Raw genomic sequence first — 17500 nt, 5'->3', positions numbered from 1 at the left:
GCAGTTTCTATGCCTCTCCAGTGTAGCAGTGTGGACGGTCCGGGGTGAAGACCCTTATTTGTTCTTCGTTTGGAACGTCTCCTACGGCACCATCTCTCCCTTGGGAGTTCCCCAGCAAGCCATTCTCATCAATGGCCAATTCCCCGGACCTAATATCAACTCCACCTCCAACAATAACGTTGTCGTTAACGTCTTCAACAACCTGGACGAGCCCTTCCTTCTTCATTGGAACGGTATTCAACACAGAAAGAACTCGTGGCAAGATGGACAACTTGGAACCAATTGCCCAATCCCCCCCGGGACCAACTACACTTACCGTTTCCAAGTTAAGGACCAAATTGGAAGTTTCTTCTACTACCCATCAATTGGCCTGCACAGGGCAGCAGGAGCATTCGGCGGCCTCCGTATTAACAGTCGCTTACTCATTCCTGTCCCTTACGCTGACCCTGAAGATGACTACACTGTCCTTATTGGTGACTGGTTTACCAAAAGCCACACCACTCTTAGGAAGATCTTGGATAGCGGTGTCCGCTCCATTGCTAGGCCCAACGGTGTCCTCATCAATGGCAAGATTGCGAAGGGGGACGGAACTGATGACCCACTGTTCACCATGAAGCCTGGAAAGACCTACAAGTATCGAATTTGCAACGTGGGACTCAAGGCATCTCTCAACCTTAGATTCCAAGGCCACACCATGAAATTAGTCGAGATGGAAGGTTCTCATACCGTTCAAAACGAGTACCAATCACTGGACGTCCACGTGGGGCAATGCTTTTCGGTGCTAGTCACGGCCGACCAAGAGCCCAAGGACTATTACCTAGTTGCATCCACTAGGTTCATTAAGAATGTTCTGGTTGGTAAGGGCATTATTCGATACACCAATGGCAAGGGTCCCGCCTCTCCTGAAATTCCAGAGGCTCCCACTGGTTGGATTTGGTCTCTCAATCAGTTTCGTTCCTTCCGCTGGAACCTTACTGCTAGTGCTGCAAGGCCTAATCCCCAAGGCTCCTACCGGTATGGTTCCATCAACATTACTCGTACCATCAAGCTATTCAATTCAGTTAGTAAGGTGGATGGTAAGTTGCGCTATGCCATTAACGGCGTCTCTCACATTGATCCTGAAACTCCATTGAAACATGCGGAGTACTTTCGACTTAGTGATAAGGTCTTCAAATACAATATCATTTCGGATGAGGGACCACCTGAAGGCTCAACCTCCATCACTCTTGCTCCCAATGTTGTGAATGTAACCTTCCGAAACTTCGTAGAGATCATTTTTGAAAATCGTGAGAAGAGTATACAATCATGGCATTTGGATGGCTACTCTTTCTTTGCGGTTGCGTAAGTGGTCACTTCAAATGTTTAATACAAATTTCGTAATCTCGGCTTCAACATGCCTAATAAATCCTTTATTCAATATTTTACAGCATCGAGCCTGGGAGATGGTCTCCAGACAAACGATCCAACTACAATCTTCTAGATGCAGTGAGCAGACATACAATTCAAGTGTACCCTAATTCATGGGCAGCCATTTTCCTTACATTCGATAATGCTGGAATGTGGAATTTGAGGTCTGAGCTAATAGAAGACCGTTACTTAGGACAGCAACTTTACATAAGTGTTCTTTCACCAGCTCTCTCCCTTAGAGATGAGTACAACATCCCAGATAACGTTTTGCTTTGTGGTTTGGTGAAGGGCATGCCATTGCCCAAGCCATATTCTATTTGAGACTGTTCATCTACCCAGCAGGACCTGCACACCACCGATTAGTTTGGAGAAGCCTTTTGTTTTAGGTGTTTTTTTTTTTTTTTTTTTTTTTTTTTTTTTTTTGAAATAAAACACAGATTCATTTTGCATCAATTAGGGCTTCCATATTTGGAAACATTGATTCAATTGTAAACATCTTGAAATCCCAAAATTTTGTTGGGATCTTCTTCATTCTTCCACTGTTAATTGATGAGCTAAAGATGAGGCTAAATTAAATTTATGTTAACACATTTTCCTAACAATTTATTAATCTACTGGAGCCTAAGATCTCGAGAGGTGTGGCTCAAGGGGTGTGATAAGAATACTAAATGCTTCAACTCAAAACCTTCTCAATGTTACTGGACTTCTCATTGTATAAGCAAAAAATCCAGATGCCATCAAATACTCATGCAAAAAATAATTTTATTTTTCTCAGTATTTTATCAATTCCATGTCAAGGGGAAACTTATAAGAATTAAACATTTTTTAGGGTTAGAATTGATACAATTTGAATAACGGACTAAAAATTGATACAATTTAATATGCAAATTTGGTTATTACTATTTACCATGAAGGTGGGTTTTTTAACCTTTCATAAATTACTAACAAAAATAAAAATAAAAAAAAATAAAAAAGTTAAACATAGCATTATATATATTTATTAAAAAATATATTTTAAAAAATTTAAATAAAAATAAGAGATAATATAAATATTTTAATATTTTTTCTTCATTTCTCTCTTCTATATCTGAGGCGAAGGGGAGGACCTCCTCCCCCATTCTAGATCTTTCTAATGGTAAAAATAAAACAAAAGAGGAGAAGAAAAAAAAAAGAAAAGTGGTGTATAGTAATAGAGGAAGGAGGGAGAAGATATTAAAATACTTTTTAAAAAATTAAAATTTTATAGGCTAAAATGTTGAATTTGAAAACTCAACGTTAGACTAAAGGTTTAATTTTTCCAAAATACTATTAGTCAATTAAAATTAGTTTGGATCTTCTATTAATTAAACTTATGAATTAAAATTTTGGTATGGCGTGAAAATGTAATCAATTTTTCAATTGTATTTATTTTATATAATTAATTATAACTCTTTATATAACTACCCACCTCAAAGCATGATTTGGGCATATTACTTTGAACATGAACATTAACTTTGATTACATGGTTATTAATGGCATTAGAACTTGTGTTCTACAAACTAATCATCTAACCAATATATTGTGATTAAAAATAAAATAAAAAAAAAACAAAAATAATGAGGTTTTTAAAATAAGATTCGGCCACATGAATTTTCTTAATTCCAATCGACTAGGCTCCCTGACTCCACTTGTTTGGAGAGTGAACCACTTATTTATGGAAGGAAACAATTTGTGCGGAGAGGGATTGTTGGGAAGGAGAGGTGGGGGAATATGGATGGCAAGAAAAAGGGGGAAAGTTAGAGGAAAACGTGGACGAGAGATTGAGTTTTGAAAGTATATAAACGAAGGAGCGGAAGGGTTAGACATCAAGGAAGGGAACAACAACCCATATTGGGATACATAGCAAGCCTGCTCGACAATAAGAGCGGTGATTGGACAATAATATAAGGAAGGGGGGAGGTCGAGATGGCTGGGTTGATGTTTAACGTGCTGCTGCAGCTGCTATGCCTGTCGGGTGCAGCAATGTGGACGGTCCGTGGTGAAGACCCTTATTTCTTCTTCACATGGAACATCACCTATGGCACCATCTCTCCCTTGGGGGTCCCCCAAAAAGGCATTCTCATCAATGGCCAATTCCCCGGGCCTAATATCAACTCCACATCCAACAATAACATTGTCGTTAACGTCTTCAACAACCTGGACGAGCCCTTCCTTCTTCATTGGAGCGGTATTCAGCACAGGAAGAACTCGTGGCAAGATGGAGTGCTTGGAACCAATTGCCCAATCCCACCTGGAACCAACTTCACCTACCATTTCCAAGTTAAGGATCAAATTGGGAGCTTCTTCTACTACCCATCAACTGCCATCCACAGGGCTGCAGGAGCGTTCGGTGGGCTTCGTGTTAATAGTCGCTTACTCATTCCTGTCCCTTATGCTGACCCTGAAGATGACTACACTGTCCTTGTTGGTGACTGGTACACCAAGACCCACACCGCTCTTAAGAAGACTTTGGATAGTGGCCTCTCCATCGCTAGACCCGCCGGTGTCCTCATCAACGGCAAGACTGCCAAGGGCGACGGAACCGACGAGCCACTCTTCACCATGAAGCCTGGAAAGACTTACAAATATCGAGTTTGCAATGTGGGACTGAAAACATCTCTCAACTTCAGACTCCAAGGTCACACCATGAAGTTGGTAGAGATGGAGGGGTCTCATACCGTTCAAAACGATTACCAGTCCCTTGACATCCATGTGGGACAATGCTTTTCGGTGCTAGTCACAGCCAACCAGGAGGCCAAGGATTATTACATGGTTGTAGCCACTAGGTTCACTAAGAACGTTGTTGTTGGTAAAGGCATTGTTCGATACACCAATGGCAAAGCTCCCGCCTCTCCTGACATCCCTGAAATACCCGTAGGTTGGGCTTGGTCTCTCAATCAATTTCGTACTTTTCGTTGGAACCTCACTGCTAGTGCTGCAAGACCTAATCCCCAAGGCTCATACCACTATGGTTCCATCAACATTACTCGCACCATCAAGCTCGTCAATTCAGCTACTCAGGTGGATGGCAAGTTGCGATATGCCATCAATGGTGTGTCTCATGTTGATCCTGAAACTCCATTGAAGCTTGCAGAGTACTTTGGTATCGCTGACAAGGTGTTCAAGTATGATACCATTTCTGATGAGGGACTACCAAAAGACGCAACCACCGTGACTACTGTTGCTCCTAATGTTGTTAATGCAACTTTCCGCAACTTTATAGAGATTATTTTTGAAAACCACGAGAAGAGCATACAATCATGGAATTTGGATGGTCACTCCTTCTTCGCTGTTGCGTAAGTATCTATAATATAACAAATTTTCAATTTAGACATCACTAATTCTTATGCAATATTTGCAGCATTGAGCCTGGGAGATGGTCTCCACAAAAAAGATCCAACTACAATCTTCTGGACGCAGTGAGCAGGCATACAATTCAAGTCTTTCCTAAATCGTGGGCAGCCATTCTTCTTACATTAGACAATGCTGGGATGTGGAACTTGAGGTCGGAGTTGACAGAAAATCGTTATTTGGGACAACAGCTCTACCTTAGCGTTCTTTCACCAGCTCGATCCCTGAGAGATGAGTACAACATTCCAGACAACACTCTACTTTGTGGTTCAGTGGAGGGAATGCCATTACCCAAGCCATATACCATATGACTCTATCCATCCACAACCTTCCTCACTCCAAATGTGAAAAGATTATACACAAGTAATTTGGAGAGCTTGATTTTTCATGTATGATTGTTTGGTAGTATAAAATAAAAGAACATCTTATAATTAATTACTTTGTCCTTTTTCTCGATTTTGAGATAAAATACTTCTCTAACGTTTCTAAGGCAACTCTCCTTAACTCTAAACAATTACAATTCTGCATTCAATTTGAATTAACAATAGAGTTTTAGTCGATAAGGACCATGGAAGAGTAGATAGATAAAATATGTTAATAAATAAGTAGAGAGAAGAGAAGAACAATGTAGTTACAAGAACCAACATAAACAGGGGACAACGGAGTTAAAGAGGAGGACACAATGTTTATTGATATGCAGAGGCAATCTTACCTTATTTCGGTCAGTAGCAAACTCAGAACTTCGTCATGGGGCAATATAGAAATAATCTTTTCACACATTATAAATATCTATTTTCTATTGAACTTGTTTACCCATTCAGACGTCAAAGCCAACGCATTGCTTTTACACAACACAGCCGAACGTTACAAGAATTTCCTTTAATGAAAAAGAATTATATCTAATTACGTGAAGCTGTACAACATCAGCCTACGTTACATATAAGAACATAACAGGAGCAGATACTGGGTATTCGTGAATACTGGGTATTCGTGACATCAAAATAAGAACATAACAGGAGCAGATAGTCAACAAAATCACCAACTCGGGGCTCTAAGCCGTTTGCTGATTCGCAGCTGCTGTATACTCAATCCTACAAAAAAGACTAAACCTAGTTAGTTAGAACTTACAAGCAACATGTGGATGAAGGCACAGAAACAATCTGGTGCAGCCATTCAATTATATATGCTCAAAAGCAGGCCCACAATATTGATACAATACCTCTTAATTAACATTTCAAACTTCGACATGCATTTCATCAATTCAATTACATGCAAAAACGAAGACTCTTTCTCAAGTCGGATGGGGAAAATGATGGGCTATATACTAATCTTAAACGAGTATTCATTGGGGAAAATGATGCAAACTCAGTACTCCGTCTTTGACATCACTACTCTCCTTAAGTTGACCTCAAAGCCACTAGAACTTTAATTTTGAATAATTTCTCTGATGCCCCATGAACTTTTTCTTTTAAAAAACCAACCACATCATCAAACAAAACAAAGTATATATAATACAATAGAATAAAAGATCTTCATTTAAAAATATAAACTAAGTTGATAGGTCACAGTAAAGAGGCAAAAACAATACAAAGAAAACCATGAAGAGAAAATAAAACGACATCAATTATTACAAAATTCTATAAATTAAGAATATGCAGTAGAAGTATAATATTGAATAAAAGCATTCATAAACCAAGTAACTAAGATTGTTCAAATGGGTTATGAGCTGCTATTCATCCTTATATATAGATGAAATTTAATAAAAACAGTGATGGATCAACAAAACACTAGAGAAAGTAGGACATCGAAAAAAAATATTGAAAAACTTCAGACTCAAGGCTGCACTTACTTCTTTTCCAAAAGATTCAACAACTAAGCATTCTACATAATATTTAGTACTGGCGACAGGATGTGAGATCATGCGTAAAGATCAAAGCCATATCACCAGTCAAGTTTGTTCCATCATTCTATAAATCGCAGACAAAAGAATTAATAAAGTCATTCCAGTCTCTCATTTACCATGTCCTCCCACTGATATTTATTTTTAACCAGAAATTAAAAAAAAAATCATTTAATAAAGGAAAAAATGACTGATGCTCTAAAGATACAACCTCCACTAGAGAGAAAAGGCAAAGATTTTAAAAGAAACAGCTGAGGCAAGCCAGTACGTTGACCCACTTCCTATCATCCAGTGAAATATACAAACACAATAATATTTGGCCAGGAAGAGTAAAAATAATTCTATAAGCCTAAGGAAGCTAACAGGTTTGATTATCTGAGATAAGGAAACTCACATCAGCTACTTGGAAATGTCTGGACAGCTTTGATCGAGATACATCTGGCCCAGAAGTAGAACTATTATCACCATTACCGAAATGGGAGATCTGCAGACAAAACAGCAAGAATTGATGCTATAATTGGTCGATTACTGCTGATAAAAAAAAATAAAAGATGCAAAAAGAGGAAGTCAATTTACATCCTCTTGGTTATCTTTCGGAGGCTATCACCTTAGCTACCAAGATCGAAAGACAAAATTAGCAAAAAAACAGGCAAGACTTGCCAAAGAAGGAATACTTGGAAGCAACAGCAAGGTCAAAGGAGAAATACAATCGATGCCGCAAACAATCTTGCACAAGGAACTTCCTTGTGCAACAAACCAAAAAGGACAAAATCCCAATCAATAACACCATCCAATATAGATTTGGAAGGTGGTAGTTCAAAGAAAAAAATCTAATTCTTATAACCGACCTACGCTTGACAAGTGTTTCAGGTGTAAACAGCAGGAACAACTTTTTAACGAATGTGCCCAATGAAGGACTGCCAATTTAAGAATTGGAGGATGAAGGCAATGAGGAACACTTGAACAACTCAGATAATGTTAGCTAGCGTGTCCTTGTCCAACACTTGTTGAACACGTATCCGACATTCGTTACTACAATAGATGTTTTAAGACACTAGAACAAAGTCTAAATAGGTCCACCATTTGTTAGACATGCATCAAACACTTGTTAAGTATACTAAATAGACAAATATAATATAAAAAAAATTATTGAAACACATCAAATTAATTTTTTAAGCATATAAATGTGTAAATTCATTGACTTTCAATTTTCTTTTTTTTCTTTTTTTTTTCTTTTTTTAAACATGATATATATATATATATATATATTTTTTTTTTTTTTAAATGTATATTTTAATAAATGTGTCATTTTCGTGTCCATGTCCAGGATTTTAAAAAAATGATGTGTCGTCGTGTGTGTGTCGTATCCGTATCACGTTCTTGTATTCATGCTTCTAAGTGATAACAAAGTGTTTAGGAAATTTATCAATGCTCTAGACCTTAAAACTGCACCTCAGCCCAACTCCTACCAAGTGAGTTGGATAAAAATGAGGAGAAACTAGTGTTGGTAAGATTTCCGCCATACCCCTTTCCATAGGGAACTAATACAAAGACCAAATAGTTTTTGATATTTTAAAAATGGAGGCTTGCCACACTTTACTAGGATAATCTTGACAATATGATAACCAAACCTGATGTGGGGTTTTTTGGGGGCTTTTCAGCTTCCTTTTTACTGACCTTTGTTTTTTACCAACTGCTAGAAAGTGAGCTGGATTAAAAAATGAGGAGAAACTAGTGTTAGTGAGATTTCCACCATAGCGCTTTCTATAAGGAACTAATACAAAGATCAAATAGTTTGTGATATTTTAGAAATGGATGCTTATTTTTCTAGGAGGATCTAGGCACTATGATAACCAAAACTGATGTAGGGGGCTTTTAAGCTTTCTTTCTAAGTTTTCTGTTGGCTGTTTACTGGCTTTCTTTTTAGTAACCTTTATTTGTTGTTTAACAGCCGGTTAAGTGTTTTATTATTTGTGGTAATTAGATTAGTTTCTTATTTTTATTATTGGTGGTTACTTTCCAGCTAAGGGGTTGACGTCTTCAGCATATATACCAATTTCGGTATCAAAGACATCGTGAAAGGGTTTGATGGCTAGAAAAAACACCAGCAAACCCACTTCATCTTGTAAGAATTGTATGCTGAAAAAGATACCGTGGAAAACCAAATACTTGTAAGATATAAAATGAAGCAATGATAGCTAGCAGATTTAGAACTAGTAAATGGATGACAACAGATCAGAACGGGTGCAAGCAGGAGTGCATAAAAAATTGATACATTACCCCAGACAAGCATTTACTATCATGACCATCTTCGAATAGGGACTAGCAATAAGTTGGATCATAGATAGAGCCCCCTATCATATCATCAGAACCTGAGGGTTGTCTAACTACAACAGGAGTAGCGGGGCTAAGAAAACTATTTCTCAAATCATAATCTACCTCTCGGTGAACTGGAGTTTCCATATATGAAATCCCCGATCTGTAAATTCGAATCCATAGTAGTGAAGACGATAGTCTAACAGCAAAACCAATAATTTGCATAGCCAGAGTAAGCTTCACTGAAAAGGTAAAAAGGGGTCCATATTGCTTGGATGAGACGTTCCTGCATATAGGCAACCTTTCATTCAAATTACAGGGTAAAACAGCGGTCAACACCATGCTGATTTAGAAGCTCATTATGCACATGCGCACTTAATGAACATTGGAAAAGAAAAAGCAGGCAAGAAGATTGATGTCAGGACAACGGAGAATGCATTGCTCAAATAGAGTCTTATATATATATATATATATATATATTAATTTAGATTGGGTGATGGCTTGCAGTACAAAATGATAAAGCGTACAAGTGATGTTATTGCAACTATACAAGATCAAAGTTTCATTCAAAATCTCTTTTCATTAATCATAGCTGATTCAAAATCCTATTTTTTCAGAAATTAGAAAAACAACCAAGAGTGTAAAGTTTCTGCGTAAATTGAATTAGCTTCATATATCTGATGATAAACTACAGTGCAGCCACGGACCAGTGTCAAAGATGAAACAATGAGGAAGGTTTATCATGATTTTATCCAAGTAGTTAAAGAAAGGAAAGGAAAAGCATTGGTAAAGAGTTGGAGGGCGGATAGGGTACCTATTGGGTATCGTATGAAGCATATGAATATGAAAAATAGAATTATAATGTAACACAAACTTGTTTTGAATGAGTCCCTTCTAATTTTACTCTTTGAACAAGCGCCAAGCAGTCAAGACTCCCATTCCCAGAAACAAACTAAACATTCTAAAACAAGGGAGAGGGAGAGACCATGTGTGGTAGGCAAAAGGAATGAACCAGAAGATGTCGAGGAAAATTGCAGAGAAGAGGAGAAGAGCATATGTTCGGCTACCAAAGCGAATAATGCGATCACCAAATTTATAAGCAATACACCATTGTACAATGCCCCTAGGGATCCAATCAATGCGCACCCGATCTTTCTCATAAGTATTTACAAAAAATAGATTAAGATTAAGAACTGAAAATAGAGATAACAAAGAATGATAGTTCCGATGGGGGAAAGAATGCACCTGGATATAAATGAGAATGAGTGCGAAAGACTGAAGCCTAACATAATCACGAAGCCATGGCCGAAGTCGATCTCTCAATGAATTGCAAAGCATCATATGGTTTTCTTTGAAATGGGAAGCTTAAATTATTACAGAAAAATAACAATAAATGTTACTCATAAAGATAAAACACGAGGGTAATGTGAGAATGTGGCAAATAAAGATTGGATGGTCGGAAAATTTCAGAGAGAGAAAATGAGAAAATAAATATAAAAAAAAAATAGTAAAATAAATGCAATAAAGGGGGAGAGAGGGAAAGGGAGAGTTTGAAGAAGCGGATAGGAAGGGTCGGGGTGCCAGAGAAAGAGAGGGAGAGAGAACCCTTCCTATTTACTTTTTTGTTTCATTGAATTCTGTCTCTCTGTCTCTCTCTCTCTCTCCAGTTCGCGACGGCCTCCCTCCTCTTCCCCTTTTTCCACTCCCACCGAATTCTATTCATTTCATTTCAATTCGCCGGTTGCGATCGGAGCAAACGCACAGATTCCTTGAGTTCCTCAACCTACGCTTCGGCTTTCAAGTAACTCCTTTTTCTTCTTCATCTTCTTCCTCGTTTTCCTCCGATCCTAAATGATATTGCTTGCCATACTAATTAACAGTTTTCCTCCCATCCTTCATGATATTGTTTTCAAGTTTTTGTGTATTCCACATCACATCTGATCTGACGATTTTTTGTTTTCTTCTTTTCCCGCGATGAGCTAGCTACATTCGATTTGGGATCATCCTGTTCTCTTTCGAAAATTGAATAGCTGAAGGTTGTGGTTTCTATTGGAGGTTATCATCCTGCAATACAATACAATACAATACGATACGATACGATACGATATAAGAGGAAAAGGTGAAACTAACTAACAACACAACACACCGAGGATGGACGAGTCAATTGCAACAAGATATTGGTGTCACGTGTGTTCTCAAATGGTGAATCCCATCGTTGACGTGGAAATTAAATGCCCTTTCTGCCGTAGTGGCTTTGTTGAAGAGATGGGTAACGGTATGTCCAGCGACAATAATGGTAATAATAATAATAATAGTAATAATGCGCTTGAATCCGATTTTGGGTCGGAGCGAGCTTTGTCCCTCTGGGCCCCGATACTGCTGGGTATGATGGGAAATCCCCGTGGGCGTCGTAGATTCAGGCATCTAGAGTTTGACGAAGATGATGATAATAATAATGAGCAGGAGCATGGGGATGGGGAGGGGAACCGTGCGAGTAGTGAGCCGGCTGAGCTTGATTCGGTCATTAGGAGGAGGAGGAGAAGTTCGGCTACCATTCTACAGTTGCTCCAAGGTATCAGAGCTGGAATGGCAACTGGTGAATCAGAGAATAGTTACGAGGGAGAGAGGAGCAGAGAAAGAGAAAGAGAAAGAGAACGAGAACGAGAAAGAGAGCGGGTTATCCTTATAAATCCTTTCAACCAGACCATTGTAGTTCAAGGAGGTGAGAGTCAAAATCATAACGCTATAGGGTCGCTGGGTGATTATTTCGTAGGACCTGGTTTGGATTTGTTATTGCAACATTTAGCCGAGAATGATCCCAACAGATATGGCACTCCACCAGCCCAGAAGGAGGCAGTTGATGCGCTGCCCACGGTGAGAGTTGAATGCGGGGATAATCGTCTGCAATGTTCGGTGTGTTTGGATGAGTTTGAGATGGATGAAGAAGCCAAGGAGATGCCTTGTAAGCATAAGTTTCATTCAGGGTGTATTCTGCCGTGGCTGGAGCTGCATAGTTCCTGCCCAGTTTGTAGGCATCAATTGCCTGCGGATGAGTCCAAGCGTGATACGGATGGTGGGTCGGCTAGGTTTATGGGTGAGCTTAGTAATGGTAATGATAGTGGCAGTGGCAGTGGCAGTGGGGAGATTGATGGGAGAACCGCATCTGGGATTGGGAGAAGGTTTTCGTTTCCATGGCCATTCAATGGCTTGTTTTCTTCGCAAGGAAACTCCTCGGGAGGAAGTGAAAGTGAGTCTCAAAGGGATCACACACCCATTTGAATATCTGTGTTTGATATGCTCTGCTTCGCTTCTGCCCTGCTTGCTTATGTATGTGTATGTATGTATGTATGTATGTATGTATGTTATACTTATACTGTACTATGCAGATGTTTTGCCTCCCACTACCCTTAGGACAATCTCTCTTCTTCTTCTTCTTCTTCTTCTTGTTCTTCTTCCAATTTTACCAACATTTTGTATATGTTATGCCTTTTCACTTCGCCCCTGCTTTCATTGCTATTCTTTCACATCCAATAACAACTACGTACGTATGTATGCAAAAGCTGGAGGCATCCCTTATAATTCTTCTGAGAAGATGCCAAGGCAAGAGGCACCGGTTTATTGATGAACAGAAGAACATAATTATTTCAAAATAAAGATAGTGTTTGGTTTCCAATAACACGACATTTGTCCGTGTCACGAAAAGAAATAGAGATGTAAGTTATAAAGTGTTGATCTCTACAAACCCGAAAACAATGAAGAAAATGAAGAGCAATTATTGGATGATTTAATCTGTGCTCGTGGTGAATAGCAAGCAAAAGAAGGAACTTCACTACTACTACTACTTCACTGTCAATATCTTGATAACAGAAGCTGTTCCAACGCGATGAAGAGCCACGATAGAATCTCCATTTTTGCAGAGGCCCTTTGACTTTGCATGCTGAATAGCAAACTCTATTGCTTCTTCCGTTGTTTCTGCATGAGACGACCTTGCTGATGCTGTGCTAAGAACCGGTAACAAGCCACGAAAAATTAAGCTATGCCTTGCTGGAGCTTCATCGCTGCACGACCAATCAAACGAATCTGTCTTGATCTCGGGGACAACTACGGACAAGATGGGCGTTCCTGGCCTATACTTGGCCACCAATTTTGCGGTGCTTCCTCCTCTAGTTAGGACAAGTATAAGAGCTGACTTCGCTGAGTTTGCAGTCCTAACAGCTGAAGATGCCAGGCTTTCTAATGGGCTCATGGGAACTGGCGAGTGTTCCATAATTCTTTTAAACACATCTCCATAATCAAGGGTGCTTTCAGCTTCAACACATATTTTTGCCATTGTTCTAACAGCAAGTTCTGGATATGCTCCAGCAGCCGTTTCGCCACTTAACATTACGCAATCTGTCCCATCAAGAACAGCATTCGCAACATCAGTGGCTTCGGCTCTGGTTGGCCTTGGTGATTTAATCATCGATTCCAGCATCTGTGTGGCTGTGACAACAGGTTTTCCTTGGATGTTGCACTTGTATATCATCACTTTCTGCGCCAGAAATATCTTCTCAATTGGAATTTCCATTCCCAAGTCACCACGTGCCACCATGAATGCATCTGAATTGGCCAGTATGTCGTCAAAATTTGCCACACCTTCTTGATTCTCAACCTGTGAGTCAAATTCCAGATAAGATACATAACAGGGCTGAAATCACTTCGACTACAAAACATTTGTGCTGCATGATTTTCTTTTTTAGGGCATTTTAGCATTTCACCGTAACTGAATGTACCTTTGACATGAGAAGAATACTTTTGGCATGCTTTCCAAGCAACTTCCGGACCTGTACAAGATCAGAACCTTTCCGAACAAAAGATAGAGCAATCATATCAATTTTATTAGGAACTCCCCATTCAAGTATATCTTCCGTATCTTTATCTGTTAGGGTAGGGAGATCCACTATAACTCCAGGCAGGTTAACATTTTTTCTATCACCAAGAACTGCAGAGTTCTCACAGCGACATCGTACCAAACCCAATTTTTTGTCACAAGACAGAACTGTAAATGAGATTGTACCATCTGAACAAAGTATTACGCTTCCTGGCTTTACATCCTCAGCTAACTTTTTGTAGCTCATACATATCATATTTTCATCACCCTTCAAGCTGTAGTCGGTGGATATAATTATCTCCTGCTCCTGTTTTAGTTGGATGGGTTTGCCATCTTTCAAAAATCCAGTTCGAATTTCCGGGCCCTGTTTTCAATTAAAAGCCAAACATAAATTAAACTTCATCAGTGAAGAACAATTGCTTTCATGCATTCCTTAAAACTGAGATGTAGCTGTTTTACTCTTAAGAAAATAAGTTTCCCAAGTGCAGATCATCGATAAAAGATATGAAACAGAAATCAGGAGAGCAATCGTTCCTCGGTCTGAGGAAAGCTCAGAAAACTAAACAGGAGTAGCAGGATTCAAACCTTCACACAAATCAGGAGAGATATTGTTTAGTTTTCTATTCCTGTTTGAATCCTGTTGATATTGTCCACTTTAGACATAAACCATCGTAATTTTAATTTTATTTTTGGAAAGTAGGATGAGAGAAACCTTAGTGTCAAGCATGACGGCGCAGAGAATACCAGTTTCCTCCATAGCGGCCCTGAGATTGTCGAGGGTCTCCTGGTGATAGGCGTGGGATCCGTGAGAGAAGTTGAAACGAGCAACATTCATTCCAGCTTTCAAGAGCTTTTCGATGATGGGCACAGACCTGGATGCCGGCCCCAGGGTGCAAACTATCTTAGTTTTGGGTTTCTTATCAATCACTAATTCCTCCATTTCTTATGGTTGATTCTGAATATGAAAGATGAACGGAGATGGGAAGTAAACGAAAAAGGGATTAAATCTATTCCGGAGGAGGAAGAAGAAGAAGATCCAGAAAAGTGCAGAAAGGAAATGGGCGAACTTTTTATCGGATAGAAGATATGGGAAAGGCCTTGATTGAATGTTGAGGCTGAGGAACAAGGACAAAGGCTGATTTATTAACGGTGCCGATAACCTTTCAATTTAAAAAATAAAAATAGATGAAGAAAATCGATTTGAACCCCCAACTTGTGGTATCAATTTGGAATTTAAATTAAACTTTCAACTTAAATAATTAAAATTAAATTTAAGCATTAATCATAAACACGAACAAGGCAATAAAAAGGAGGAAGCTTTTTGGAGTTGGAAAAGGCAATAAAAAAAAAACACGGGAAAAGCGAGATGCAATGCAACGTGGTCTGTGGCAATAAAATAAAAATACAAGAGACTGCTTTGTGTTCAGGGGCTGTGGTTTCAGCTTCAAGTTTGGCACAGGATTCCGCTTTCTTTAATCTTTTAGAAGCATGGCAACGGCAATGGCAATGGCCATGCTGCAGACTGAGGCTCTGTTTTCTCTTTCAGCTTCAGCTACATAGTTTAGATTTTGAAATCTTCTTTTTGTGACGTTGAAGCAGAGCCCAGGTGGGGATATCATCGACTGTGTCCACATTTCTAATCAACCACCTTTTGATCATCCTTTCCTCAAACATCACAAAATTCAGGTTTGTGATTCTCAGCTGTTGCAGCTATTTCAAGTATGTCCTGAAGTTCCTTCCCACTTGTCCTCTACAAGTGTTTTCAAAGTACAAGCAAGCAGCCAAGTATTGAAAACTAGAAAACGTTTTGTTTTTGGAATTTTATTAAGAATTCAAATCATAGCAAAGAAATTGGGAGAAAACAAACGCAATTCTCAAACGGGACCTTCAATTCCACATCTTAGATCTAACATATCAGAATGTATTTGCAGAGCGATGCATATCAAGCCACAGGTTGTTATAACCTCTTCCGCTCAGGCTTTATTCAAGTTAAAAGTGAAATAGCGATGGGGGCAAGCATCTCACCATTGTCTGGGTTTCGCAGTCCCCAGTACGATATCAGTATACTTATCTGGAAGGTAAATGCCAAACCTCACTACTAGATCGTAAGATTTTCTTAGTCGTTTCTCCATGCCGCAGTTTTTAAATTCATGAAGAACCCATATAAGTAGCATAGTTGAGTAGTGAAAGAAATATTTGGGTTGTTTATTTGGCGTAGGATCCAGATGAGGGACACAGGTGGATGCAATTTGGCAATGTGGATATTTAATAATAAATTATAGTTTACCATATATATTATATTTAATATTTTATTATAAGGCAAATATCTAATATTTATCTTATTATCATAGGTATCGTTATTTTCATTTATTACTATTTCCATATCATTGTAATTTATTTGATTATAAATAAGGTAACTTTCACACCATTTAGGTGTGGTGGATTAATCAAACATTCACATGGTATTAGAGCCCTCTCCGTTTCTTTTCAATGGCTTTTGAATCCTCTAATATTCTTCTCCACCACCCCTGCTGCTTTGACGCCGCAGGGGCAGTCTTCATGGCTGTCGTAGTCGGAGCCGATTGATTACTCTTCGGCTCCACCCTATTGACCTCTAAATCACCTTTCGTCATACTCTGTACATACAACCTCACCTTTTCCATCCAACCCAATCGGTTTTCCCTTTGGCCAATATAGTCTCTCTCATTTTCTTCCCAATCAACCTTCATCCTTCACATAAACCCTAACCTAAACCTATCAACCTTTTGTAGAGATTTACCTTCGGAATCTGGGTGCCGCACTAGCCTATTCGCCAACCAAGTTGCCGCCGCCCTTCCTGCCAAAATTGGCTTCTTCGCCCGATGAGGCGACTCTTCCGACTGCCCTTCTCGCCAAAATTGGCTCCTTCGCCCAATGTGGCGACTCTTCCGGCTTCAACATTGTCTTTGTCCCTTGCTCTAGGTTTCCCCTTCTACTTCTTGGGGTTAGAAATATTCTCACCAGAGCCAAGGCAGCATCGTCGCTAAGCGACAATCCCTCTTCATGGGTTAGACATATTCTCGCCGAAGCCAAGGCAGCATCGCCGCTGAGCGGCGATCCCTCTGCAATTTTTGATGGCCAAGAACCGAGTTGTTAGCATCTTCATGAAAAGTGTTTCTCAACCTCGTTGAATTTTTCAGATTCAAGCTTCACGTTCGTTTAAATCCGACGCTTAGCTTGCGGTGGGGTGTTAAGGATATTTAATAATAAATTATAGTTTACCATATATATTATATTTGATATTTTATTATAAGGCAAATATCTAATATTTATCTTATTATCATAGGTATCGTTATTTTCATTTATTACTATTTCCATATCATTGTAATTTATTTGATTATAAATAAGGTAACTTTCACACCATTTAGGTGTGGTGGATTAATCAAACATTCACACAATGAGTATGTGTTGGGATATTGGCCGTCTTTCTTATTCTTGTACCTGGCTAACAGTGCCTCCATGATTGAGTGGGGAGGGGAGGTTGTGAATTCAGAGGCTGGTGGACTGCACACCTTAACCCAGATGGGCAGTGGTCATTTTCCTGAAGAGGGATTTGGGAAGGCAAGTTATTTTAGGGACATTCAAGTTGTTGACAGCTC

The 17500-nt window shown here is 39.1% G+C and overlaps 6 protein-coding genes across 18 annotated transcripts in view; 4 read left to right on the top strand and 2 right to left on the bottom strand.

Annotated features, from left to right (window-relative positions):
* LOC111483763 (L-ascorbate oxidase homolog) overlaps positions 1-1932 on the top strand; it is a 2029-nt gene extending 97 nt beyond the window's left edge. The window contains exons 1-2 of the mRNA XM_023130066.1: positions 1-1341; positions 1428-1932. The exon at positions 1-1341 is cut by the window's left edge and continues 97 nt beyond it. Of these exons, the coding sequence (XP_022985834.1) occupies positions 1-1341; positions 1428-1728 (1642 nt within the window). The 3' untranslated portion in view covers positions 1729-1932. The remainder of the gene's footprint in view (positions 1342-1427) is intronic.
* A 1341-nt stretch (positions 1933-3273) lies between these two features.
* On the top strand, positions 3274-5211 carry LOC111483759 (L-ascorbate oxidase homolog). The gene is made up of 2 exons (XM_023130061.1): positions 3274-4721; positions 4787-5211. Exons 1-2 carry the CDS (start codon positions 3352-3354, stop codon positions 5085-5087), a joined length of 1671 nt encoding a protein of 556 aa, XP_022985829.1. The 5' UTR covers positions 3274-3351; the 3' UTR covers positions 5088-5211.
* A 351-nt stretch (positions 5212-5562) lies between these two features.
* On the bottom strand, positions 5563-10549 carry LOC111483665. Of its 12 annotated transcripts, none has more exons than XM_023129914.1 (5): positions 10238-10549; positions 9978-10115; positions 9116-9278; positions 7071-7160; positions 6501-6743 (listed from the first exon to the last, which is right to left on the bottom strand). In XM_023129914.1, the coding sequence occupies exons 1-5, from the start codon at positions 10279-10281 to the stop codon at positions 6669-6671; spliced, it is 510 nt and encodes a 169-aa protein (XP_022985682.1). In that variant the 5' UTR covers positions 10282-10549; the 3' UTR covers positions 6501-6668. The 12 variants fall into 12 exon arrangements, 9 of the variants coding, with proteins under 9 accessions (XP_022985680.1, XP_022985681.1, XP_022985679.1 ...); XM_023129915.1 differs by having other exon boundaries at positions 10005-10115; XM_023129912.1 differs by lacking the exon at positions 6501-6743 and adding an exon at positions 5563-5879 and having other exon boundaries at positions 9978-10549.
* A 4-nt stretch (positions 10550-10553) lies between these two features.
* LOC111483664 (E3 ubiquitin-protein ligase SIRP1-like) lies at positions 10554-12470 on the top strand. 2 transcript variants are annotated; one of them, XM_023129907.1, is made up of 3 exons: positions 10554-10793; positions 10976-12088; positions 12122-12470. In XM_023129907.1, exons 2-3 carry the CDS (start codon positions 11144-11146, stop codon positions 12269-12271), a joined length of 1095 nt encoding a protein of 364 aa, XP_022985675.1. In that variant the 5' UTR covers positions 10554-10793; positions 10976-11143; the 3' UTR covers positions 12272-12470. The 2 variants fall into 2 exon arrangements, with proteins under 2 accessions (XP_022985675.1, XP_022985674.1); XM_023129906.1 differs by having other exon boundaries at positions 10976-12470.
* A 108-nt stretch (positions 12471-12578) lies between these two features.
* LOC111483663 (pyruvate kinase, cytosolic isozyme-like) lies at positions 12579-15007 on the bottom strand. Its single transcript, XM_023129905.1, has 3 exons — positions 14575-15007; positions 13765-14226; positions 12579-13643 (listed from the first exon to the last, which is right to left on the bottom strand). Exons 1-3 carry the CDS (start codon positions 14800-14802, stop codon positions 12831-12833), a joined length of 1503 nt encoding a protein of 500 aa, XP_022985673.1. The 5' UTR covers positions 14803-15007; the 3' UTR covers positions 12579-12830.
* A 343-nt stretch (positions 15008-15350) lies between these two features.
* LOC111484047 overlaps positions 15351-17500 on the top strand; it is a 3648-nt gene continuing 1498 nt past the window's right edge. The window contains exons 1-5 of the mRNA XM_023130459.1: positions 15351-15365; positions 15462-15548; positions 15794-15940; positions 16081-16100; positions 17354-17462. Of these exons, the coding sequence (XP_022986227.1) occupies positions 15351-15365; positions 15462-15548; positions 15794-15940; positions 16081-16100; positions 17354-17462 (378 nt within the window). The remainder of the gene's footprint in view (positions 15366-15461; positions 15549-15793; positions 15941-16080; positions 16101-17353; positions 17463-17500) is intronic.

Source organism: Cucurbita maxima, unplaced genomic scaffold (assembly GCF_002738345.1).
Source record: "Cucurbita maxima cultivar Rimu unplaced genomic scaffold, Cmax_1.0 Cma_Scf00009, whole genome shotgun sequence".
NCBI lineage: Eukaryota > Viridiplantae > Streptophyta > Magnoliopsida > Cucurbitales > Cucurbitaceae > Cucurbita > Cucurbita maxima.
The sequence above is the reverse complement of the archived record's forward strand: the minus strand, read 5'-3'. Positions and strand labels throughout refer to the sequence as shown.

Coding starts and splice junctions, on each gene's coding strand:
- LOC111483759 (XM_023130061.1), top strand. CDS start 3,352: ATGGCTGGGTTGATGTTTAACGTGCTGCTGCAGCTGCTATGCCTGTCG. Junction 4,722..4,786: donor CACTCCTTCTTCGCTGTTGC/GTAAGTATCTAT, acceptor CAATATTTGCAG/CATTGAGCCTGGGAGATGGT.
- LOC111483665 (XM_023129908.1), bottom strand. CDS start 10,333: ATGATGCTTTGCAATTCATTGAGAGATCGACTTCGGCCATGGCTTCGT. Junction 7,161..9,115: donor AAACTCCAGTTCACCGAGAG/GTAGATTATGAT, acceptor TTTTGTCTGCAG/ATCTCCCATTTCGGTAATGG. Junction 6,744..7,070: donor GACATTTCCAAGTAGCTGAT/GTGAGTTTCCTT, acceptor TGCGATTTATAG/AATGATGGAACAAACTTGAC.
- LOC111483664 (XM_023129906.1), top strand. CDS start 11,144: ATGGACGAGTCAATTGCAACAAGATATTGGTGTCACGTGTGTTCTCAA.
- LOC111483663 (XM_023129905.1), bottom strand. CDS start 14,802: ATGGAGGAATTAGTGATTGATAAGAAACCCAAAACTAAGATAGTTTGC. Junction 14,227..14,574: donor CCGTCATGCTTGACACTAAG/GTTTCTCTCATC, acceptor AATTGAAAACAG/GGCCCGGAAATTCGAACTGG. Junction 13,644..13,764: donor GTATTCTTCTCATGTCAAAG/GTACATTCAGTT, acceptor TTTGACTCACAG/GTTGAGAATCAAGAAGGTGT.